Genomic DNA, 26,716 nt, shown 5'->3' with positions numbered 1-26,716 from the left:
AAAATGGGGCCTGGTCACAAAACGGTACCTGAAGTTCAGTGACAGACTGCTAGTGTCACTGAAATGGATGGGGAAAGAGCAGTTATTTTTTAAATAACTTATGTTATACCTGTGCATGCTGTGACAACTGCAACATTTACTATGCAAGTAAAGGGGTTATCCCATGAATCATTTTCATAGTAGAAGTCCATAAATGCTGTAAATAGCTGATTTAAAGTAGTTAAATGCAGTGTTCCTTGCATATAAAAAAAAAAATTCACATTTTTTTTGTTTCCTTGTCTTCCACTTGGTGCTGCTGCTAATATGTGCTACTGGGGAAGGGTTCTGGGCAGAATCGGTATTCTTCCCCTTCTGACAGTGTCAGGGTAACTTCCTTTTCCCTGTTATTTAACACCGAATAGCCACCTCTGTAAATTGGAAACTGAGGGCATGCATTGAAGAGATATACCAGACAGAAATGGTGGTAGACATCCTCCCTCAGTGAAGCAGGAAGTACAATTAAACTTTATTAAACAAAGCATTTACAAATCTCCTCCCTAGAGATGTGGGACGTGATTAAGCCCTATTGGCTCTATTCAGCAGTGACTTCATCTGTACACTCCTCTTGCATTCCAGGGGCGGCGTCTCCATAGGCATGTTCCTGATGCAGGCTCCATTTTGTTCAATTCATGTTCTTTGTGGAATATACTGATATTTAGTAATAATGTTTTTGCAAGCAATATACAGGCTAATAATGATCCCTGACAACAGCTGACAATATAGTCAGTCCCTTCTTACTTTCCCTGTAGATAGGTATCATGGGATGCAGAAAAGTGAATACAAATACTGCGTAGTATTCACAGTATACGCTCCCTAGAAACCAATGAAAATGTGATGAAATAAAACAATAAAGGCTGAGTGGGCATGTGCAGGGTTCATATCTGCTGTACAGATGCAGAGGTTTACAATCCTAAAAAGCTGAGAAGGAGTCACCTCAGATATACTGCCATGCTACTGCAGAGGGGCTGCTCCTTCCCTGACCAGCAGTGCGGAAAGCTATTTCTATTGGCTGATCTGCAGTGAACAGTGGATCACTATGCAGAGACCTGGATGTGAGGAGAGTGACTGAGCATGTGTGTCAGACAGCACTTAGCTTTTTAGGTGGGACATGCACAAAGCTGTGCACTTTCAACACCAGATGGCGCCATACTGTAAAAGTAAATGTGATAGTCTTCACGAGATTATTTTTAACAGCATGTAAATGGCAAATATTGTTCATTTTTCATGATCTTGATTATGACTATGGAATGTAATGGTGTGGAAACCCATTTATTAGTGGAAATGCAGTTTTTTAGTACAGTCATATGATAGGTGCAAACACTACATCTCACAGAACACTATCCAGCAGTGCATAGTCTTCACAGACACCCGACTAAGGGTATATTCACATGTGGCAGATTTATCCCATTCATTTAAATACGGCTTACAGGAATCAATGCACTTGCTCCAGAAACTTCCCCATTGAGTTGTTTGGAATGGATTTTTCATTTATAAAAATGTCTGCAATAAATCTGCCATGTGTAAACATACCCTACAGGCATGGCCAGACGTGGCGTGTTTCTGCCGACACTGTCCACATCAATGCCGCACATAGATTCTGTTGCGGCTTTGCCTAAAATGGGGAAGGAAATTGATGCGGATTAGCCGTTGCGTATTCAGGTGAAGAGTACTTCTCTTCTCTCTATCAGTGCATCATAGAGAGAAGGGGCAGCCCTTTCCCTAGTAAAAGTAAAAGAAATTCATACTTACCCGGCCGTTGTCTTGGTGACACGTCCCACTTTCGACAGCCAGCACGACGTCCCTGGATGACGCGGCAGTCCATGTGACCGCTGCAGCTGTGATTGGCCCGTGATTGGCTGCAGCCGTCCCTTGGACTGAAACGTCATCCCGGGAGGCCGGACTGGAGGAAGAAGCAGGGAGTTCTCGGTAAGTATGAACTTCTATTTTTTTTACACGTTGATCTATATTGTGATCGGTAGTCACTGTCCAGGGTGCTGAAACAGTTACTGCCGATCGTTTAACTCTTTCAGCACCCTAGACAGTGACTATCTCCTGACGTTGCCTAGCAACGCTCCCGTAATTACGGGTGCACACACGTAGTCACCCGTAATTACGGGAGCCCCATAGACTTCTATGGGCCTGCCCGTGCCGTAATAACGGCCCGTGATTATGGGCGTTTTTACGTTCGTGTGCATGGGGCCTCAGTCTTGCTATAGACCTAGAAATACATAGGTCCAGCCAGAATGAAGTAATATCCTGTTCGAAAAAACCAATACGCAACACAACACACATAACATCTGCGGATTTCATTGCAGAATTTTGAATCTCCATTGAAGTCAATGGAGAAATTTCTCAATGAGTTCGCAACAAGTCCGCTACACGTCCGTAACAGCCAGTGTATGCTGCGGACACCAAATTCCGCACCGCAGCCTATGGTCCGCAGCGGAGTTTTCCGCCACATCAGCACGAACCTAACTGAAAAGGTGTGCAAACCAATGGAGAATATGTCCGCTGCGGATTACCGCAGCGGACTGTCCGCAGCGGAATTCCAGAGCAAATCCGCCACGTTGGCCATGCCCTACGAGTGGATTCACACACAACAAATTTTGTCCCAGAAATTTCTGCCACTAAAAATCTGTTCCATTCATCTAAATGGGGTTGTATCTGCAGTGAATGCATGGTTTTCTGCAAGTTCCATTCAGATATATGGAACTGATTTTTAGTGACAGAAATTACTGCAACAAAATCTGCTGCATGTGAATCCACCCTAACAGGCAGCTACAAAGGTGAGTATGGTAATGCAGATTCAGAGCCAACAGGAATCTTGCAGAATTTATAATAATCATAATAATCATAATAATAATCACCTTTATTTATATAGAAACAACATATTCCGCAGCACTTTACAATTCAGGGGGTACATTGTAACAGACAATATCAGACATTACGTAGTGACAAAACTAATTAACAAATCAAACAAGAGGAGTGAGGATCCTGCTCGCAAGAGCTTACAATCGATGAGGAAATAGGGGTGGTACAAGAGGAAAAAGTGTTTTTTTCATACAATGGTCCAGCATTTTTTATAAACATAGGGTAGTACACATAAAGCTGTATGAGCCAGTCACCAGCTTGTATCTATGTATGACAGATATAAAGTGCATTAGGGAGCAAGGAGTGTGGGGGATACTGCTGAATGAAGGGATCAGGTTCTGAGGACTAATGTAGTAGGGGGGATTAAGAAAAAGAGTCAGATTAGGGAATATGGTAAACCTGACTAATTAAGATCTGTTTTCAGGACACGTTTAAAACTGTGGATTTTGGGAATTAATCTGATTGTCTGGGGTAGCGCACTCCAGAGGACTGGTGCAGCACGAGAAAAATCTTGGAGACGGGAGTGGGAGTTTCAGATTATGGAGGAATTTAATTTAAGGTGGTTGGCAGAACATAGAGCACGGGTAGAGTGATAGAGAGAGAGATGAGGGAGGAGATGTAAGGAGGTGCAGCACTGTGGAGAGCTTTGTGGGTGAGAGTAATACGTTTAAATTATATTCTAAAGTGAATGGGCAACCAGTGCAGTGACTGGCAGAGGCGTTGGTGTAGGGGTGGGATAAGCCTGGCTGCTGCTTTCAAGATAGACTGAGCAAGGGAGAGTCTGACCATAATTTCTATATTTCGTTACTAGTATTTTACAGTGTACTTACTCCATGATTGTGCATTTAAATCTTAGGTGGATATTTTTACAATAAAGGCTGTATATCTTGGTCAACTTCAGAAGATTCTTCTTGGCTTCAACAATTTGGGAACAGGTATGTGCAAAAACATAAACTATTAAAGGGGTTTTCCAGCCAATAAAAATTGATGGCCTATTCACAGGTATTGTAGCCTTCTTCCCCCATTCACTTCAATGAGAGAATACTGTGAATCGCTGCTAAATGCATGTCGAAGATTTAGTGAGCAAGTAGAAATGAAAGGGAAGTAGCACTCGTACGAAAACACCCCCTTCAAAACACTTTCATATTTATGGATTGCAATATACATCATTATTATAGTGTGATTCTGCTAGATAGAAAAAATGCGTAATTTATATATAACGCATATATAGATACATTATAGTTATATAGTAAAATTGCTTGTCCTATATTGTCCTATGCTTCAGTGTAAAGTGAATCTGCATGTAATGACAGGGATAGGGAAACAGACAAGTGAGCCCTAATCTACCCGCCACTCAGTCCCTGCCTACTTGCAACGACCCGCCCTAGGCGACGGGGTACAACTGGGCGACGGTCCCTACACTCAGTAAGTGCACGACAGACAACAAGACAAGGAAACACAGAACAAAGGGAAACGGGGCAGTTGCCCACGGCAACACCGTGAGCAACAAGAGTAGTAAACGAGCCGAGTCAAACCAGGAGAGTACGAGGTGCCAAACGCAGAGCAGGAGAGTAGTGAACAAGCCGAGTCAAACCAGGAGTGTACGAGGTACCAAACGCAGAGCAGAAGAGTAGTCAGTAAGCCAGGGTCAATACGAAGCAGGGACAAGTAGTTCAAGAAGCTGCAGCAGGGCCAGGAAACCAACAGAGAAGAATCACAAGCAAGGAGGAACAGGAAAGGCAGGTATAAATAGACAGAGGGCGGGAGCTAGCTCCATCTGGCCAGGCTGTGATAGGCTCTCCCACTCCTAAGCCTGCCATCCTGAGTGGTGGAAGATGGAGTCAGTCTCACAGACATAGAAGCAGGTGCAGACTGATTACCTATGGGCGTGGATACAGAAGCTGTGCCTGGCAGAGCCTTAACACTGCACCTCATTGATTGACTCTATTAAAGCTGTTGACAGATTCACATTACAGGGTTATTCCCAGCTTATAAAGTGATGGCATATTGCTAAGACATGCCATCACTCTCTGATCAGTGAACGTTTGAACTCTGGAACCCACACAGATCCAAAGCTGCTTTAGTGCTGCACCCCCTTCAAAGTTTTCACTGCACAGAATCCCCCATTCATTTGAACGGGGCCGTGCTGCAGTTCCCTGCACTTCATGATGGCTGGGAGAAACGCTGCGCATGGAAAACTTAGAAGAGGATGCATCGCCACATCAGCTATCTGGCCCTTTTCATTCTCGAGATCAGTGGGGTCGTAGAGGTCTTAGCAATATGTCATCACTTTATGAGATTGGACAAACCCTTTAAAAGAGTTTTAAGGTGTTACCGTATATAAATATAACCTTAAGGGGAGCAGCTCATATTTACATAAATTTCCGTATAATAAAAATGCAATAACAAACAAAAAAGTAAAAGTCACAGAAAACTATTATATTTATATGTATATATATATATATATATATATATATATATATACACGCACACACAATTCTTATAGTACATTGTAATTATTTTGCATGCATTGCATAATTCAGAATAAATTTTTTTTATGAATATTTATCATCTGTAAATATTTTAAATAAACGATATTACTAATTTCCCTTTGCCTAGTATATAACCCTTTGTATTGTGTATATAGATAAATGGTTCCTGGAGAAAATCATTGTCAAAGAAGATTACACTAGTTCCAGTCACACATTTTCTTACAATGAATGGATCACAAGCCTTTCTGGGGACGAATTTACTGAATCTGTAATTATGCTGACAGGTAATTCCAGAAATAGGGCTCAAATTATGGAGATTAAAGCTGGTTGTGTATGGCCAGAACATGACACTTAGACCTAATTCACATGAACGCGTAATATGTACGTGTCACGGCCGTTAAAACAACGTTTGTGTGAATCTGGCCTCAGGGTCTTTTTACTCCGGGAAATTTACTCCGGGAAATTTTTACTCCGGTGTGTTTATCAGCTCGTGTATAAACACACACTTTGATCCTTTCACAACGTGCTATGATCAGTAATTTTTAGGGAGATGTGCTGCCGACAAAGATAATATTTTCTGCTGCATAAACAATACGATCAGCCAATGAACAAGCGTTTGCTCATTCATCGGCGGATTATTGCCCTGTTTACATGGAGAAACGATCGGCAACTCTTGTTTGCCCGATCATTGGCCGGTGTAAAAGGGCTTTTAGGCCTCATGCACATAGTAGAGCCACATGTACGGCATTACACGATTCCATACAATGGTGAAGCAGGGACTCTGTGTGCTGCCATACCATGCTCCCTCAGGTACTATATGTACGCTGCTTTTCTACCCTAGAAGCAATTCTTCCATTGGAGAAGGATTCATAAAACAGACATCTGATGGTAAATTCCCCATTTTTTTTAATGTCAGGTTCACACCTAATCTGACGTGAAATCAGAGGCATACGGAGGTACAGGAAAAGCCCTCTTTAGGTGTCCTATTACAGGTCTACATAAGTTAGCTGTAATACGGTCGTGTGCATGAGATCATAATTGCGCTGCATGATATTAAACGATTTTACAGATGATACAACAAAGAACAAGCCTTCATATTGAAAGCATCTATTGTGTGATACGATACGATTTAATCGGCTGCAATGCTTTGGTTTGTTCTCCCTTACATTTATTTCACAATTTAGACTGATTATTAACAGTAATTATGACATATATTCGGTAATCTGTGATTTTAGAACAATCAGTTGCCACGAGGCACATTGAAGACACAGGTTTAGGTTTTGAACACATGATCAGTTTTGTATGAAATCATTTGTATTTTTACGAAAGTTTTCTTATTTATTTAAGTGATACTGGGAAATTCCAGGCATTCAGCATATTTGGCTGATTTATCGATAATATGTACATGTTTTGGCAGGGTGTTTATACTTTTCGAGCATGAATTAGTTATTATACATGATAATTTACACGATAATTTACTCCCTAAATATTAGGGCTTGTCCACACGTAGCGGAATTGCTATTTTCCGTCTGGAATTGCGGACGGAAAATAAACAGCAGAATACAGTAAACCTCATCCACACGCTGTGTCAATTTCTGAGCAGAAATTGACCTGCGGTGCATATTTTTCGCATCAAAGCTTGTCAATTTCTGCTGTGGAAAGTGGACTGAATTGCTTCGTTTTTCAGGGGAGATATCACCATCTTCCAGCCTTGAGAAAGATGCAGCAAAATCCGCACCATATTCTGCAGCAATTCTGTTATGTTTGTACAAGCCCATAGGCAAAAGCTGAAAATCCTGGATGGTGTCCTCCTCACCCCCCAAATTTATACTTACCTTGTCACCACTGATTCATAAATCCATGGGGAGGCTCTTCATACAAGACTCTTTTAGGACTGCTGCATATTCAGGCCCTGGGCAGCGATTGGCATTACTTGCCCAGGTAACCAGTACAGGAAAAACTCTCACACACATGTGGAAAATCTAAGGTTTCTGGTTCTGAATAATTTAAGCATGATTAATTACTTTTTTTGTGTTATGCTAATTTTATGGGATTTTTGTAATAAAATACCCAAATCCTAAAATCACAAAAGTTTATTTTTGCAGTCATTAGTTATGCTGGATTCAAGACTTGTACAAAGACTGGTAAAATTAGGATTTGTTTGTGCAAAGTCTTCCATAGCAAATCACAAGAGCCAATCAGGAGTGTTGTGTCACTTTTTTTTTCCCGACCCTGTATATATATTTATGTATGTAGCAAGAGAGATATTTTTCATTTATGTTTACACTGTTTATGCAGCATTGTAGTTTTTCTATCTGTGCCTTGGGAAGAGTGCACTGCCAAATTACTGTAATTCCGGTATGCGCTATTACAGGTCTTTCTTTCCATTTGACAAAGCGCAAATTTCAACTTCAGTGTGCTGTGTTTGCGGCTTGCGGCATTCCTGGGAACTTCCATTTGTAAGGGCATGTTCAGACGTGGCAGAATTTTTCCGCTGCAAATGTTGCTGCAGATTTGGGGCAATTACGCAACGAATCTGCACCAACAGTTGCATATTTGACAGGTAATTCAGACGTTGCAGATATCACAGCGGACTTGCCACAGATTTCAGTTTTTGCATTGCAAAAGCTGAAATCCGCAGTGAAATTCAGCTTCTTCTCCGCAATGGAAAGAGCATGCTGTGGAGGGAAAATTCTGCACCGCAGCCTGATTTCCGCACAGTTATTTTCTGCAACGTCTGAACTAACTTTCCTAAAAATGTATAGAAACAAATATAAAAAACGGCCGCTGCAGAATTCCACTGCGGACTGTCCACAGCGGAATTCAATAGCAATTCCGCCACGTGTGAATGTGCCCTTACGGGGAAGAACACACTAATTTAATAATGGCATCCAAAAAGAGGAATGATGAAGAGCGTGTCACCTCTTCATCTACAAAATATTAGCCCACACAGTACGTTGCCAATAAGGTTGTTGGGGCAAAGAATGAGAGCAACAATCAGGGTAGGGGCAGATTTCTCCATGATTCTATTACTTCAGGTAAGGTTGGGTTCCCACATAGCGTGAATGCTGTGGAATTTTGTAAATCTCATGCCCACGCTGCGGGAAAAAAACGCAGCATAAACATCAATAAATTGACCTGTGGTGCGGAATTTAATTCCGCAGCATATCAATTTATACTGCGTTTTTGTTGATTTTCTGTAGCAGGTTTTCCCCATTGAATTCAATGGGGGCGCTTTCTTCCACAGCGGAATTTCTGTTCGAAAAACTGCACCACAACGTGGTGTGATTTTTCAGACAGCATGTACTGTGGGTTCCAGATCGGACACGCTGCGTGATTTTTACACAGCATATCCGACCCGTGGGAACCCGACCTATTTTCAGGTGTAATGGAGGCGTTTTACGCCTCGAATTACGCCTGAAAACACAGCTCCAATACGTCGGCAAACATCTGCCCATTCATTTCAATGGGTTTGCCGATGTACTGTGCCGACGACCTGTCATTTTACGCGTCGCTGTCAAAAGACGGCGCGTAAAATAACAGCCTCGTCAAAGAAGCGCAGGACATTTCTTGGGACGTAATTGGAGCCATTTTTCATTGACTCCAATGAAGAACAGCTCCAAATTACGTCCGTAAAAGACGCCTCGCAAAACGCCAGTACATGCAATTACGTCTGAAATTACAGAGCTGTTTTCTCCTGAAAACAGCTCTGTAATTTCAGACGTAATTGCAGTTATCGTGTGCACATACCCTAAGGCTTCTGGAATAATTCAGTGGCATTCAGCTTCAGGGCATTCCCAGGAGGAAATTGACTTAAATACAGACAAGGTTATTTGAAACCAGTGCAACTCCTCATCCCTTTATAGCTCAGAGTAAGATTTCCCTCTGCAATGTCATGCCTTGTCTATAAATTTTCGGGTATCAGTAATATTTTCCACTCTGGCAGCCAGTCAGACTGAGCTCTTCGCCCAGGAAACTCTTAGCCAACAATTGGAAAATTGAAAACACTTGATAATGAAGAAAGTTTAAAACAATGGCCACTTGGAAGAGAAGGAAGGTGGTAGTACAACTGCTATGGCCCATGTTTAGAGAAGTGCTGGAAGCAAAGGTGCCTTGTTCACACAGTGCAGATTTGCTGAAGATTTTGCATGCATTTTTTAAAGTAAAACCAGAATTGTATCCAGGAGAGCAGACCTCAGGCCTTTCTTTATATATTTCTTCTGTTTATGTTCCATTCCTTGTTTTGGCTTAAAAAATACATGCAAAATCTGCAGTGTGTGAACAAGGCCTCAGATGGTTGAATGGACATAATGCCAGTGTTTATTTTAGTGTGTGTATGTATTGGTGTGTGGACATTTAAATAAGCAGATTGTAAGATAGTATCCCTTATATTGGCCCATCATTGGAAGATAATGTTTTATATCATAATTTCTATTGTATTTTAGGGGGGTATTGTACTTGTGCATATAATTATACACAAGTCCTTCTTAGCCACTTAAATTATATACATATATATTTACATCGTGTAGCTAAAAAAGAGGAATGTGGATAGGTTTTCCCAATATCCGTTATTATGACATGTCAATGGCAGTTGATAGGGAGAAATTCCAGTGTGTTGTTCACAATACACCGGACTATATTGTACTACAACTTGAACTTGACAGCCAGATTTGCCAAGAACATTGGAGAATATTTTTTTTTCCTACATGTGTCATAGAAGCTGTTGGCGAAAAGCGCATCGGGAATGGTGGGTGTTTGGAGGACTATCGCCTCTTCATGCTGCTCTCTCTATGCACTTTATGCATATTGGCTGGAAAAGCGGCTCTGAGGATGTGCATAAATCTCGAATGTCTTGCCTTACTTTTACTTTTAACTTTCCTCAGCAAAATGGAACTAGTGATGTTTGTTCTTATATTTTATTGAGAACATGTTAAATCACTTGCGGGAAAAGTTAATGAATTAAGAGGTCTATCACCAGAGCTGGTCTGTCAGTCTCACAACTTTAATGTTTATAAAATAGGCAAAAAGGCAGCAGGTCTGGGATGTCAACATTTACTTGACTGGTTATGTCAACCACTGTTCTTGGCTATACTGTACTACTGGATACTTCTACATAGATGTTAACATGGATTGCTGTGCTCCCTGAGCTTTGGCTGATTTGCTTTGATGGTGTTTTTGAGGCATTGTAGTGTCACAGTCTGATAAGTAAATATAATTATGTCATATAGTAAGGTTTATGAAAATTCCTTAGAGATAGAGACATAGCATAACTGTTGAGGATTTTTTTTGTCCGGATTTGTGGGCGAAAAATCAGCATATTACAGTAGAAGCAAATTGGATGAGATTTAACAAATCTCATTCACGCGCCGAGTACAATTTCCATGCAATATTTGACTTGCGGTGTGGATTTTCAGATCTGCAGCATGTCAAATTATGCTACGGAATGGTAACACATTTCTTGCAGATTTTCCCTTTTGAGCTCAATGGGAAGTGAAAATGACAACAAATGGCATGAGTTGCATTTCTTCTTCTGTGGAAAAGCTGCATTTCCACAGCAAAATAATGCAACTGGAAAAAAAACAAAAAACCTTTTTGAACTTTTTTCTTAAAAAAAAAAAGCCCATACTCACCTCTCCTGGTGTTCCTGCATAGATACATACCTGCTCCACGCATGGCCTATTTGCAGCCGGTCTCCTGGGATGAGATTTTGTCCCATATGACTGCTGCAACCAATCACAGCCTGCATCATCACATGGGACGAGACATCACCAGGGAGTGCCAAGGGAGGGGAGTATGGTCTTTTTTTATCCCCTCCCCGTCTCCACAATGGCAAATCTGGCTGAAAATCTGCACCAGATCAATTCCTTATAAAATTCCAAGCGGAATCTGGGTCGAGTTTCTGCTGGGCTTTCCACATCCAGTGAGATTCGTATGAAAAAGTAGGATTTGTCAGACCACTTGTTTATTGTCCTCTATAAGTTTCCTGCAAGTTTCCCATTGGATCCTCACACAACAGCAGCTAATGAAATATATTTTGTTTCTTGACCTGTCAGTCAAGGGTGGAATAAGTCGGAGCCTTTATTGGCCTTAGGGTTTCAGCTATCAAGATATCCTTCCAGCAATGTTATCACCATCAAATTATTTTTTTGGTCTTCAGCATACTCAACAATATCATATTTCATTTTTAGGCTGAATAATACAATACTGAATTTTATAGAAGTCTTTAATAAGGTATAGGGTAGACCCCACAGATATGGCTGCAGTTGATACCTTCTTGGACTCGCTTTCTATTCCTAATGTCATTGAGGAACAAAGAGCCTTGTTAGATCCTATTATTACAGAGGAGGAGGTCTGAATGGCTATTTCCTCTTCTCTCAATCATGTCACCAGGTCCCGACAGGTTTCCTGTCGAATATTATAAACTACTGTCCCCCGACATCGTCACACATCTGACCTGCCTATTTAACGACATATACCATAACAATCTCATCGTAGATACATGTTTTTAATTCCAGAACGATTCTAATCCCTAAACCTAACAGAAACCCAGTACTACCTCAATCATACTGATCTATATCCTTGTTCAACCAAGACTAAAAATTACTGTCCAAGATATTGGCTAACAGGATTGGAAATCTCCTCACCTCTATTGCCCACCCTTGTCAATTGGGCTTTGTCACAGGTAGATATTCAACTCAGAGCATCCGCTCCATACTTCAGATAAGAGAGGTGGCAGGCTTTGTCTTTTCTCTTTTCTTTTATGTTATGGCATTGTACTACTTGGTGGAGCATCATTTTCATATCACTTACTGGTGCTTTATATGATCGGTTGATATGGTCAATGTATGTTGTTTTCTTCCATTAGCTGAGTGCTCCAATGGGAGATAATTGGAGACATGGTGGCTATGATTCTTGGACTTATGACCTCTCTACAGCCCTGCACTGGAAGGCAGATTTGTTTTAGATAAGACCGGTCATGTTATTGGCTGCAGTCCAAATCCATGAAAGTACTTGGTTACCCATACTTGAACTATTAAAACTAATAAACCACTATATTATACTATACACTATGGACTCTACGTAGTACGACATGGAAAATGTTGTTTTGTTTTTGACATTGAAAAATTTAATAAAAACAGTAAAAAAAAAAAGTTAAGAAATAACACGGTACAATTAGAAGTCTCAAAAGTATCAATCAGTCATATAATTGGGGGCATGGTTTGGGCAGTGTTAGGGTAAATCTTAACTTCATCACTGTTTTAGGAGTTAGGATATGTTCACACGGAATATGTTTGAGGCAGAACTATAGGAGGATGATCCTAAGAGAAAACCCCCTATGAATCCAGGCGTTTTTGGAGCTGAATTTCAAAGCATTTTTATGTGAATTTTACAGCGTTTTTTTAAGCAAATTTTGAGTGTTTTTTGTAGCGTCAATGGAAATTCAGCTTCTAAAACGTTTTAAGAAGTGACATGTCACTACTTTTTTATGAGGTGTATTATTGCGAGGAATTTTTTGAATTCAGCAGTGTAAAAGATCAATTGAAAACTGTTTGAAGGCGTACTTCAAGTGTATTTTGGAGTGTAATGCTAGGGTTTTACACTCTGAAATATGCCTGAAAATATGCTGTGTGAACATACCCTTTGACTATTGGGGATTATCTCATAATGATATAGAAGGAAAAAGATTGGTCACTGCTTTATTTCCTACTTACCTGTCTTTTGAGCTACATATGGGTTCAACCTGATGTATATACAGCACTATCAAATACAAGTTGGAATTCATTTAAAATATTTAATCAAACAAGAATATTTATCTTCAGTAATTGGTTAAAAACAAATACCCTGACTCATACACAATCCTAGAATTGTTAATTTCACATATAGTGAATTTAGCTTTACAAATAGAAACTGCTGTAATATCCAATAACAAGGTAGAAATGTGCGCTACTTGCTTTATAGCAAATGTCATTCCTGTATTAATATATTATTCATAAACTAAACAATTCTGTGTGTGCCTATGAAAATCATGTCAAAACCCTGCATTCATTACTTTTAGAATCCGTTGTTGAATTGAATAAGATAACTTCTTTTAATACGCCAACAAAAGGGGAATGGCAGCTACGAATCCTGGGCACAACGACCTTAGAGGATGTGGATCTGTCTGTTGTTGTGTTCGGCAAAAATGGGAAATCATTACCGCAGAAAGTGGCAAACTTTAATTGGGATCCTTTTTTGGTGAGTACTAATATAGTGTTATATGATGTGATAAGATGTGGTATTTGCTACTGTGTAGCAAATTAGAAGAAGACAGGATTTTCATACATTACATTTGGAAGAAGCTGACTTCCAACTTGTCCCACCAGTTGAAGCCTCTTCTCAGGTGACCTGGAACATTTATAAATTATTGGACCATGATTGGTGAACCCTATCCCTAAGTGTCAGTATATCAGGACTAGAAAAACATAGACCATTAGAAAATTACTAAAATCCTGGAAAAACCGCTTGGTGGGGGATCCTCATAGTCAGGTTGGGATAGAAAAGCTGTCCCTGTGATAGGACAAAAAAAGCTGTCCACTGGTTATTTTCTAACCCAACAAAATTGTGCAACGGAATGAGTAAAAAAATGTATTCTTTAACACTGCCGAGGCACTATTTTTTTTGTTCCACTGGCAGACATAAGGACAGTTAACCCACCAAGCAATTATTCATATCTCAGCTTTATGGACCTATGTGACAGTGTGTGAGATACTGAAAAAACAACTGAACACTCATATTTTTAGTGGAGTAATTCTTTAGCAATTATATTACTATTTTTTTATATATAGGAAAATTTCCTTTTTGTTTTAAATCATAAGGCTATTCTATAAGGCTTAGGCTTTTTTCTGATATGCCACTTCTAATAAAATGAACACCAGCTATGACTTCTCAGCTACTTTAAGAGTATTTAATGCCTTTGGATAAATGTTTTATCCCCTATACCCTAATCTCTATTATAACATATTATATTAAAATCCAACATGAAAAAGCAAATAAATAAATACGTTAATAAATGATTAAATAAGGAATTAAATACTAAGTATTTAAATAAGGAAATTAGATGGGATATACTTTTATAAGCTTAAAAAAAGTCATACAAAAAAACAACAAGAATACATCTCAATAGCATGTAAAACAAACTCTGTTTATATGCCATAAAATGTACAGGTTATTCCAGTGTACAGGTTTGGACTAGCCTCATTGACTGGAGAAGGTTATGAAGCATTTTAAAAGTTGACATGCACTTGTTCTGCATAACAGACCCTCAGAATAATTTCCTCTTGTGAGCTCATGGTACCCCAGCCAAACAGTACCCATGTAGTCTATACAATTGTATTTCCTATTGGTGACATGCTAGATATTTGCTATATATATATATATATGCACATTAGTAAGCCAATGTATAGCATTTACTGTAAATGTTAAGATCACTTGAACTACTGGAGTCCAGGCCAGTTTGAACTGGGGTTCCTTGTGCCCACCAGCAATGTACCCTCTATGTCTTGGCAGCTCCTGAGCGGGGCAGTTAGGGAGCAGGGCAAGTCTCCATCAATGGTGGGCGATCTGATGACCAAAAGTAATACCCCCAGTAAACGCTAATATAGGGTACTAAAGAAGAGACTAAGAAAACTTATTTTAAATTAGTGTTATGGCCGGAAGAAGGGGAAGGGGATAAGTGAGCCCTAATCTACCCACCGCCCTGTCCCTGCCTACTTGCAACGACCCGCCCTAGGCGACGGGGTACAACTGGGCGGCTGTCCCTACGCTGACTAAGTGCAAGGGAATACAAACAGGGAACAAGCAAGGGAAGAGGCAGTAGCCCACGGAACACCATGAGGAAACCAGAGTGGTCAACGAGCCAGTCAGAATCAGGATGTCACGAAGTATACGAAAGCAGAGCAAGGAGCAGGAAGCAAGCCGGGGTCAGAGCGAAGCAGGATAAGCGGAAGCTGTAGCAAGGCTGAAGCAAGGCAGTAGCAGGCTGGAGCAAGGCTGTAGCAGGGCCAGGAAACCAGGAAGAATCACAAGCAATGAGGAAGAGAAAACGGCAGGTATAAATGGATAGGGGGCGGAGCTAACTCCGACTGACCAGGCCGCGATAGGCTCTCCCACTCCTGAGCCTGCCACCCTGATTGGTGGGAGCCGGAGTCAGTCTAAGAGGTCCGGCCTCAGGTGTCGATTGATTAATCCTGGGAGTATCCACAGAAGTAGTGCCTGGCAGATCCTTTACAATTAGTTTTAATTACTTTTTTAAATACTACAATATTACAAGTACACCTGTAATATAGACGACAGTTATAAACACCAATTATAGGCATCAATGAAAGAATCCCTCATTACACCACCAGATAGCGCCACACAGACCCACTGTAGATAGTGCCACACAGATCCCCTCTAGATAGCATCACACAGATCCCTGTAGATAGCGCCACACAGACCCCCTGTAGATAGCGCCACACAGACCCCCTGTAGATAGCGCCACACAGCCCCTGTAGATAGCGCCACACAGACCCCCTGTAGAAAGTGCCACACAGACCCCTGTAGATAGTGCCACACACCCTATAGATAGCATCACACATATCCCCTTGTACATAGCGTCACACACATCCCCCCGTAGATAGCGTCACACACATCCCCCTGTAGATAGCGTCATACACATCCCCCTGTAGATAGCGTCACACACATCCCCCTGTAGATAGCGTCACACACATCCCCCTGTAAATAGCTCACCCCCTGTAGATAGCATCACACAGCCGCCCCTGTACATGGCATCACACACAGCCCCCCTGTAGGAAGCGCCACACAGACTTTCTTGTAGATAGTGCCACACAGATCCACCTGTAGACAGCGTCACACAGACCCCCCTGTAGATAGCGCCACACAGACCCCACTGTAGATAGCGCCACACAGACCCCCTGTAGATAATGCCACACAGATCCCCAGTAGATAGTGCCACACAGACCCCCTTTTAGATAGCGCCACACAGAACCCCCTGTAGTGCCACACAGACCACCCTGTAGATAGTGCCACACAGCCCCCTTGTATATATAGGGCCACACACAGCCCCTTTGTATATATAGTGCCACACAGCCCCCTTGTATATATAATGCCACACAGCCCCTTGCATATATAGTGCCACTAGTGGCGGATTATCATATGGGCCCAAACCGCACATAATTTTAAAAATCACTTAAAGAGGCTCTGTCACCACATTATAAATGCCCTATCTTGTACATAATGAGATCGGTGCTGTAATGTAGATTACAGCAGTTTTTTTTATTTAGAAAAACGATCAATTTTCACCAAGTTATGACCGATTTTAGCTTTATACCTTTTTACCTTGTATATATAGTGCCACACAGCCCCCTTGTATATATAATGCCACACAGCCCCTTGCATATATAGTGCCACTAGTGGCGGATTATCATATGGGCCCAAACCGCACATAATTTTAAAAATCACTTAAAGAGGCTCTGTCACCACATTATAAATGCCCTATCTTGTACATAATGAGATCGGCGCTGTAATGTAGATTACAGCAGTTTTTTTTATTTAGAAAAACAATCAATTTTCACCAAGTTATGACCGATTTTAGCTTTATACCTTTTTACCTTGTATATATAGTGCCACACAGCCCCCTTGTATATATAATGCCACACAGCCCCTTGCATATATAGTGCCACTAGTGGCGGATTATCATATGGGCGGTTCGGGCAGCCGCCCGGGGCCAAAGGCTCCCAGGGGGCCCATGGCCGCCCAAACCGCACATAATTTTATGCTCTGTCACCACATTATAAATGCCCTATCTTGTACATAATGAGATCGGCGCTGTAATGTAGATTACAGCAGTTTTTTTTATTTAGAAAAACGATCAATTTTCACCAAGTTATGACCGATTTTAGCTTTATGCTAATGACTTTCTTAATAGACAACTAGGCGTGTTTTTACTTTTTGACCAAGTGGGCGTTGTGGAGAGAAGTGTATGACGCTGACCAATCAGCGTCATACAGCTCTCTTTATTTATTTACTCTGCACATAGTGATCCTGCGTTGTTCACTATGTGCAGTCACATACACACACATTAACGTTACTGAAGTGCCTTGACAGTAAATAGACATCGCGTCCAACCAGGACGGGATGTCTATTCACACTCCCGAAACTTCGGTAGCGTTTGTGTGTGACTTATTCACACAGCACATCGTGATCACGGTGTGCTGTAATTTACAACGAGATTACGCTTGCTGTGCTGTAACTTACACACAAACGTTACTGAAGTGTCGGGATTGTGAATAGACATCCCGCCCTGGTTGGACGCGATGTCTATTTACTGTCAAGACACTTCAGTAACGTTAATGTGTGTGTATGTGACTGCACATAGTGAACAACGCAGGATCACTATGTGCAGAGTAAATTAATGGAGAGAAGTGTATGACGCTGATTGGTCAGCATCATACACTTCTCTCCACAACGCCCACTTGGTCAAAAGTAAAAAGACACGCCAAGTTGTCTATTAAGAAACTCATTAGCATAAATCTAAAATAGGTCATAACTTGGTGAAAATAGATAATTTTTCGAAATAAAAAACACTGCTGTAATCTACATTGCAGCGCTAATCTCATTATGTACTAGATAGTGCACTTATAATGTGGAGACAGAGCCTCTTTAAGAGACTCTAGGATCTCTCGGCGTGCTAGCACCGCTAATGGCTACTGCTGAGAGGGAGGGAGGGGCGGACTGGAACGGAATAGAGCCACCAGCGCAGTGCTGATGGGGAGGAGGGGGAGGGATAGTAATTGCAGGGGCTGCATAGGACTAGCCTCCTGCCGCAAGCAACAATCAGCAGACGCTAAGGGGGGATTAATTATACAGCAAGGGGGGGGGAGATTTCCATCTAACTCACTCCAGAGGACTCTATAAAAGGTGGAATAATCCCCCCATCCCCCACAGAGCCCTCACTAGTTACTAATATATTGCAAGGGGAAGTCAAATTGTCTGACTGCTGGGGGCTCTATAGGGGGGTCTGAGCGACTAACTGCTGGGGGCTCTATAGGGGGGTTTGAGCGACTAACTTCTCGGGGCTCTATAGGGGGGTCTGAGCGGCGGGCTCTATGGGGGGCTATTCCCCCACACAGAGATGTCAGAATCAGACACTCAGACCTCCCTATAGAGCCCCTAGCAGTCAGTGAGACAACCTCACCTCCCCTTGCAATATAATCCCCCCATACAGCCCTCAGTTTTCCCATAAGGGAAATGTATGACATATCCACCTGTTTTTGCTCTCGCTGCCTCCTGGCCACATCCTGATTACATGGTCGGGAGTTACGAAAACAGCGTAGCTTGCTGAGCTTCGCTGTTTCCATAAGTCCCATAAAACTGAACGAACGTTACGGAAGCAGCGTCGCTTGCAGACTCCCACCGATCACTAAAACTAAGCGGCAGAAGCACTCGGGGGAGCGCTGAGCTGCTTGGTTTCTGTTTCCGGAAAGCCGAGCTGTTTGTGTACGGGATCATAGAAAGTCAATGAGCCCGTACACCGCTACTTTGGCTTTCCGGAAAAAGCAGAACAGAAACTAAGTGGCTAAGCGCTCACATGAGCGCTTCTGCAGCTTAGTTTTAGCGATCAGTGTGGGTCTCAGCACCCGGACTCCCATCCATCAAAAGCTCTAACATGTCACTATGACATGTCAGAAGTTTGTTGAACATTTACTTACCCTTTAAAAAGAGGTGTTACAATTTGTTTTTATTTGATGTGTTAAAGGCTATGTAAACCTTTAAAAAAGTTTTTTTTTTAAAATAAAACAGTGTATGGTGTCTGGTGCAACCTTTCTAAATACTTATTAAAAATAATTTTTACTTTTTGAGATACAGCTGCTTTATAAATTGAATACAGAGTAGCTGTATCTAGTCCTAAAACCTGTATCCGTCAGGTCAGTGGCACTGACGGGTGCAGTGTCAGCGGGTTGGGGGTGTTGAATTGCGTGTGAGGGGGAAGGAGGGGGCCCAAGTTGTGAAACAGCCCAGGGCCCATGGTACACTTAATTCGCCACACAGACCACCCTGTAGATAGTGCCACACAGCCCCCTTGTGTATATATAGTGCCACACAGCCCCCTTGTATATATAGTGCCACACAGCCCCCTTGTCTATATATAGTGCCACACAGCTCCCTTGTATATAGTGCTACACAGCAATTCCCCCCTGAATGTAGTGCTACACAGCCCCCACTCCTTGTATATAGTGCTACACAGCCCCCTCCTCCCCTTGTATATAGTGCTACACAGCCCCCTCCTCCCCTTGTATATAGCGCTACACAGCCCCCTCCTCCCCTTGTATATAGTTCTACACAGCCCCCCTCTCCCCTTGTATCTAGTGCCACACAGCTCCACTCCTACCCTTGTATATGGCACTACACTGCCCACTCTCCCCCTGTATATAGCGCTACACAGCCCCCCTCCTCCCCTTGTATATAGTGCTACACAGCCCCCCTCTCCTCTTGTATATAGTGCTACGCAGCCCCACTCTTCCCTTTTGTATATAGCACTACACAGCCCCCCTCTTCCCCTGTATATAGCGCTACACAGCCCCACTCCTCCCCTTGTATATAGCACTACACAGCCCCACTCCTCCACCGCCCATTAAAAACAAAAAAAGACTGTACTTACCTTGCCCCGTTCCCGCGACCGACAGAGCTCTACAGTGCCTCTCCGCCGGGACACATGCGCAGACTGGCGTGATGTGACATCATCACGCCGGCCTGCACAACTCCCAGCGCCTTATGGGCTGCAGGCTTAACGTGGCCTGCAGCCTATAGTATTTGTTTGTATCTGCATCCTGAGGACGCACATACAAGTGAATGTGGCTGTCGCTAGCACCGGAGCCCCCTCCGGTGCTAGCGACGATACTGCATCCGCCCGTCGCCCGTGACAGGCTTTAAAGTTTACTGAGCGGGCAGCCCGTGGAAGGTGCGCGGCCGCGCAGCCACGCACCATATAGGGAACACTTCCCACCAGAGGAAATGATTCTGCGGGTCTACCCTCTATACATACAGAACATGTACACGTCCACTTTTAATTGCATTGTAGTCTTTGTTGTTATTATTGCACACATAGGACATATCATCAATAAGGTTTATTAGGCTATTTGTGAATCAACTTATAAGGAAGAGACCCTAGGGGTAGGTGATTGGCTCTAAACTCAGCTCGAGATTGAGTTGTATACTTATGGACCGTTAAAGCCATGTTGTATCTGAGGACTATTATTGTGCCACATCCTGGGACCAGTGATACTCGTGTGGGCCAGTCTGACCATGCTGGAGTCTGATAACACAGAAAGTCACATACCAGCAGATGTAACGTGAATATCCCTAAACTTTCACTTGTGTTAAGTTTTTGGAAATATTTATTGTTGTTTTATTTTTCTGCTTTGTTATGCAAGCCAGTGTACAGTGTCCCCAAAATGATCACATACCACCATATGGATTATATATATGGATTCCCAATGGTAATGACATCAACTGCATTCATATGCTATATCTACCTATAAAATGACACTTGTATCCTCATTAAGAATACCATAATTTACCAAACAGACATGAATATGGTGTCATGTTTAGAAATCATTAGATTGTGCAGGAAAATTTTCTAAATTCCATTATTCGCATTAGTACTTGCGCCTAGTTTTATTCATAAATATGCTGATTTAGAAGTAATTTCATTTATGATCACTTTTGACAGCTGAGTGTTGGAAATATCGGGAATATAATAAAGGCTTCGTTCCTGTCCACAGGCCTGAGCTCTGAGAGAAGACTCCACTTACAGAAGGTACATGTCATGTTAATAGATTGTGATCGCTTGATAGAAATTCTACACTGGCTCTCACCAGTAATTTCCTAAAAAAACTCTTTAAAGTCATATGCATTGCAATGAACAAATGCCCTCTAAATAATTTTCAGCCTGGTTAATACAAAGCAAATGAGCTTTAGCTATGCACGAGATGTTCTTTTATGTCTTCCTATCATGCAGTATTCATATGATATACCACAGTGCATAGAATATAGGCTTTATTAATGCCCACGTAATGGACACTCTTCATCTATAACCATCAACAGTGTCTTATATTTACATGCTAACACTGATAACACCACCCTAACCATAATATTCTAGAATGATAGAGAATTCTACTTTTCTTATGTATGGTCTAATTGTGTCTTACTACACTGTACTAAATTCCCCAAGATGTCATAACATCTGAACATATACTGTATATAGGACAATGCACTTCTTTTATGAAGAGGCATATACTAAGGCAGTAGTGGTCAATCCACTTCATTATGGGAGCCTCAGATGTGGCCATTGACTCCATTCAAGGGCCGCACATTACATCCAATGTCCATTGGGTTTGAAGCAGACAGCTGGTCACTCCCTATTATAGTAGAGGAAATGTAGTTGGTAGTTAGCATTGGCATAAGGCAGTCGGGCATGCTAACCAGCAGATGGAGTTATTATCTACATGACAACTCCACTCTGGGTAGGTATGCTTAATGTGAGCTTCTGCTAAGGTCTGCTGGGGTATATCAGGAGATTTTGGAATCAACAACGACAAGTTAAGTTAAGCAAAGCTTAGGGGTGGGGATGAAAGCTGAATTTTCCATTTTTGACCAGACTCTATTAAGATTAAGTAAGATTTTTTTGTTCCTTAATTTTGTTCCATACTTATGTAGTAATAATGAAAAAAAAAAATCTTTTATGTATTTAGTATTATCGAACATTATATATTTTTTTAAATTCTCTAGGCTCTCACTTACTGACTTTACGTACAAATAAACAGTTTAACATCACCCATAGGGTACTGACTAAAAAATATTTTTTCCTGCCATCAACTAGAAATCCTCTTTAAGGTGGCTAGGTCAGAACTACCCCATATGAACTGTGTTGGAGTTTTTACTGGATAAAATAAAATATTGGGTCGGACAACATTTACAATATGTCAAATTTTCGTTCAAATCTGAAATAGAAATTGTGCATAGCTGTGGAATAAGAATCAGTTTTATTACCAAGTTCAATCTTCGGCATTATATTTTTCTATTAAGATTCGTATGAGAGATGTAGATACCAACCAAGAAATAGGTTTTTATCCAGAAAAGGTTCGTCTACCTGGTGAAGATGGGTATGAGGATGTAGCCGAAGTAGCAGCTGTCCTCCCCAACCAACCACCATTGGATGGTAAGATTTTAAACTTAAATGATTTCTCCACTTTGAACAAGCCATTTGGACAGGCTCTTTTATGTTACACAGATGTCCATTAACTTCAATAAGACTGCTTAATTTTCCCTGCAAAAGGGATTCCAGAGTGCCATACGGACATCTTCTGTTCTCAGCATCTATACTGTAAGTAGTCATAGTCATTCACCTGGTGGCCAAGCTTCATAGCTGTACTATATTATTTCACTAATGGTCCCCAGATGAACACATTTGGACATGTCTTATTGTGACAGAGGGAAAGTATCCTGCATGGAGTTGCCTTTATACAAAGAAAATGTCCCACTTCTTTATGGCATCACCAGGGCTATTTACAGACATTCTTTTGAGTGGTACATTACACCAGAGTGACAAGGTCTCTATATATTGTATATTTGCATTTGGGATGACATTGTTGTATGTATAAGAGATGCATTTTTGTATACTGCTGGGTGACACTGGGCCTTTATTTCTCAGTTTTTAGCTTATATGGAATATATGTTAAAGGCTATGGTCACATTTAGGGCCATTATTACTATTATTATTAGTAGTATTATTAGTATTATTATTTTTATTATTAATCATTGGCTGTATTATGGGCTAAAAAAACCCCACTTTTTTGCAATTGCCTTTTATCAAAAGTTTTGCTTCTGCAGCCTGCATATATTCTAGTACATAGCAGGCGGCAGAATCCCGATCACAGTCAAATTCATCAGAGAGTTTGTCTGACGGCTCGATCTCCAGCGGCTCCTGTGTGTTAAAATCTATGATTTGGTCATAATTAAATTTAGTCATTATTTTACAGATAAGAAAAAGGTTCACATTACCTTGGACGGGCTTCCCCACATTTCCTTGCAGGCAGCCTTCCCAAAATGCCCTCCCTCTATCCATATATGTTGCTTGCCTTTCACTTTCACATTACCTGCTGGTTTGGTGATAAAGTGTAGCTAAACGTTTGACAAACTTCTGACATGTCATAGTGACATGTCAGAAGTTTGACTTGGTGGGCGTCCGAGCACTGAGACCCCCACCAATTGCTAGAATGAAGCAGCTTCAGCTGCTTCGTTCTACCGATTGGTGGGGGTCTCAGTGCTCGGACCCCCACCAATCCAAACTTTCATTGAACCATTCACTCAATTTCATTGAGCCATTCACTTTCATTGAACACTGACACCTTTCCGTAGCACTACGGAATGGGGTCCATGCCCTGGAAATATTCCGGGAATTATGGAACATGTCCGTTCTTTCGAATTTTGCGGGCCGTGCTCCCATACTTTGTATGGGAGCACGGCCCGAAAATGCGGCTGTCAGTCAGCGGCCGGCCGTGCCCGCAATCGCGGGCCGTGATGGCGGGCACGGTCGTGTGCATGGGGCCTGAAGAGTTTGAAAAGGGATTGGATTTAACTGGGATACAGTCCTAGAAGACATCAGAGAGTCAGACACAAGATTTCAGGGCAATCGGTGCACTTTCGATTTGCAGCAAATTTGAACAAATAAAAGAACAAAGCAGGGAACTTCCATATGTAAAAAGTGGCAGTGCTATTGTTATGGTGACAGTGCTGTTCTTGGTGCAAAGTGTATGTCATGTAAGTCTGAAACAGTAGCCAAGTGACAATGATATAGTTTTTAGCTTGGTGTCAATTGTCAGTCGTACTGTTCTGACCTGGAAACAAGTTTCAGCGATGGTATGAAGCCCTCTTCATCATCAATACACAATACTATCTGTAGCTGTCAGCATCTGTAGAATCCCATGCTGGTGACCAGAGCCATGTTTGTTTCCTAAGCCTCTGGTTAAGGAATGTCGCAATATATAGTTGAAAACCAAAAAACATGTGTATCGTAGTCTGAGGCCCTTTCTAGGTTTTATTATAATAATACATTTAGTTTACAAATCTTTGTGTATATTTTTTTTTATACAAATTGCTTCTGTAATATTACAGCTATTGTATACAAATATAAACCTTTTTATAATATTTCTTTATCATATTCCTTTGCTATATGTGTACATTTTTTTCTCTTTCTAGAAGTGACATATTCAGTTTATATTAGGACTGGAGATTTCCCTGCATCTAGTACAGATGCTGATGTTTTCATCACAATATATGGAGAAAATGGAGATTCATGCAAAAGACGACTGAAGCCTACATTATTACCTAGAACATTTGACAGGGGAAAGGTCTGTATGTTTGTTGTATATTTTGAGTATATTGCGGAAACAAATTACAAGCAAGATCATGTTATGTTTTGTATCAATAAACTGAGTTCTCCAACCTTATATTTTAGCTAAAGACCCACATTCAATCACTTTAGGATGTGCCGAGCCTCATTTAATATTAAAGAGAAGTCAATAGAAATAAAAAAAATTCTACATTTATTAATAGGTTCCAGTAAATGACTAACAATAACCACAACCAAATCCTGGAGTGCCACTGATATGGTTCCTAAAGTAGATCTGATACAGGAGAGATCCTCTTTAAGACACAAACGGTGCTCGTAGGTGCTACTCCTGGACCAAACTCCCATTCAGAGTGTTGCTCATGGGCACACGCTGTATGGCTAATAGACCCTTTAACCTGATTTCAGCTGGTTGTTATATGACATCCCTTGTGCATAATAGTAGTCACAGCTGCCAAAAAATACTTTGCCATGAGGAGGCAACATGAGAGACATTTGTGGCTACCAAGAGAGCCTCAGCAGGGGGCTGAGCAGTTATGTTGAGTCACTGTCAAAACAGTAAATTAGCATGTATTTCCACAAAACCAATCTGGATTATGCTACAATACAAAACATTGCATTGTTCTCAAGTATTGGTACTAACAATGTGCATTATTTTAGTTTACGTACCTTCTCGTGATACTTTCATGTCACAAAAAACATCTCAAACTGATTGCGTGAGGCTGACAATGAATTTAGTGCACTCCAATGGTCTGGACAGTCAACAGATCTCAATCCAATAGGACTAGATGTGGCTTTACAAAAGATTTACAGCATGAATGTGCAGCTGAAAAATAAGGAGCTAATGTATGACTATCTGAGGTCAACCTGGACCAGAAAAGTCTAAAGAATGTTGCCAACAAATGATTGAATTCATGCCACAAAGAAGAATACTGTTCGGATAGAGGGGGTCCTACCCAAAGATGAACTTCGTAAAGTAGCCACTCGTTGTGTCTCAGAAATATATGTATATCAATGGACTAAAGTAGAATGAACTAAAGCTCCTGTAGTAAACCTTAATATCTCTGTATCTTTGCATCAAGTCTGGTACACACCATGCTACACTATAACAATGGTTCCCATCAAACATAGCCATGAATGTGCAAAAGATCTGCAAACATGACATTTTATTGCACAGGGTGTTAAAGGGGTTGTTGCATCATGATAATCTCTTCTCTAAAAGCAGTCGCCTTAGCAGTCAACTGATCGTAGCAGGTTTAGTTAGAGAACCACCGGCAATTATCTGTACTTAATGTTAGCAATTTAATGACCAACCATGTAATACATGAACAGGCCAAGTCTGCAAGAGCAGGAGCTATTCTTATTTAGTCTGCAATGGCTAATAGGGAGGGCTCCAAAGTTTGGGACCCTCTGCTATGACACCCATATGACCTAATACAGCTTATAGAGATGGGTTGTCTTGATAAAACAACCCCTTTAATAAATACCTTAGCACTAAAGAGATATTAATAGTGTGACTTCATGGGTTGATGCAGATGGATAGATAGATAGATAGATAGATAGATAGATAGACAGACAGACAGACAGACAGACAGACAGACAGACAGACAGACAGACAGACAGACAGACAGATAGATAGATAGATAGATAGATAGATAGATAGATAGATAGATAGATAGATAGATAGATAGATAGATAGATGATAGATAGATAGATATGGAGATTATCACCTTTAGAATGTACTGCTGCCATCCCAAGTAGGAGAAGAGCATTGACTTCTCTAGTGTATAGGAGATGAGACATAAAATCATGTTTTTTTTGTCAAATTTGTAACTAAGTTTAACCAATTTATTTTCACTGTGTTTAT

The 26,716-nt window shown here is 41.2% G+C and overlaps 1 protein-coding gene across 1 annotated transcript in view; it reads left to right on the top strand.

The window, feature by feature from the left end:
• The window catches only part of RP1 (RP1 axonemal microtubule associated), a 406,368-nt gene that overhangs the window by 263,867 nt on the left and 115,785 nt on the right, over positions 1–26,716 (top strand). The window contains exons 37-42 of the mRNA XM_075828106.1: positions 3,767–3,845; positions 5,558–5,686; positions 13,459–13,637; positions 21,172–21,258; positions 22,527–22,659; positions 24,699–24,850. Of these exons, the coding sequence (XP_075684221.1) occupies positions 3,767–3,845; positions 5,558–5,686; positions 13,459–13,637; positions 21,172–21,258; positions 22,527–22,659; positions 24,699–24,850 (759 nt within the window). The remainder of the gene's footprint in view (positions 1–3,766; positions 3,846–5,557; positions 5,687–13,458; positions 13,638–21,171; positions 21,259–22,526; positions 22,660–24,698; positions 24,851–26,716) is intronic.

Source organism: Rhinoderma darwinii, chromosome 5 (assembly GCF_050947455.1).
Source record: "Rhinoderma darwinii isolate aRhiDar2 chromosome 5, aRhiDar2.hap1, whole genome shotgun sequence".
NCBI lineage: Eukaryota > Metazoa > Chordata > Amphibia > Anura > Rhinodermatidae > Rhinoderma > Rhinoderma darwinii.
The sequence above is the reverse complement of the archived record's forward strand: the minus strand, read 5'-3'. Positions and strand labels throughout refer to the sequence as shown.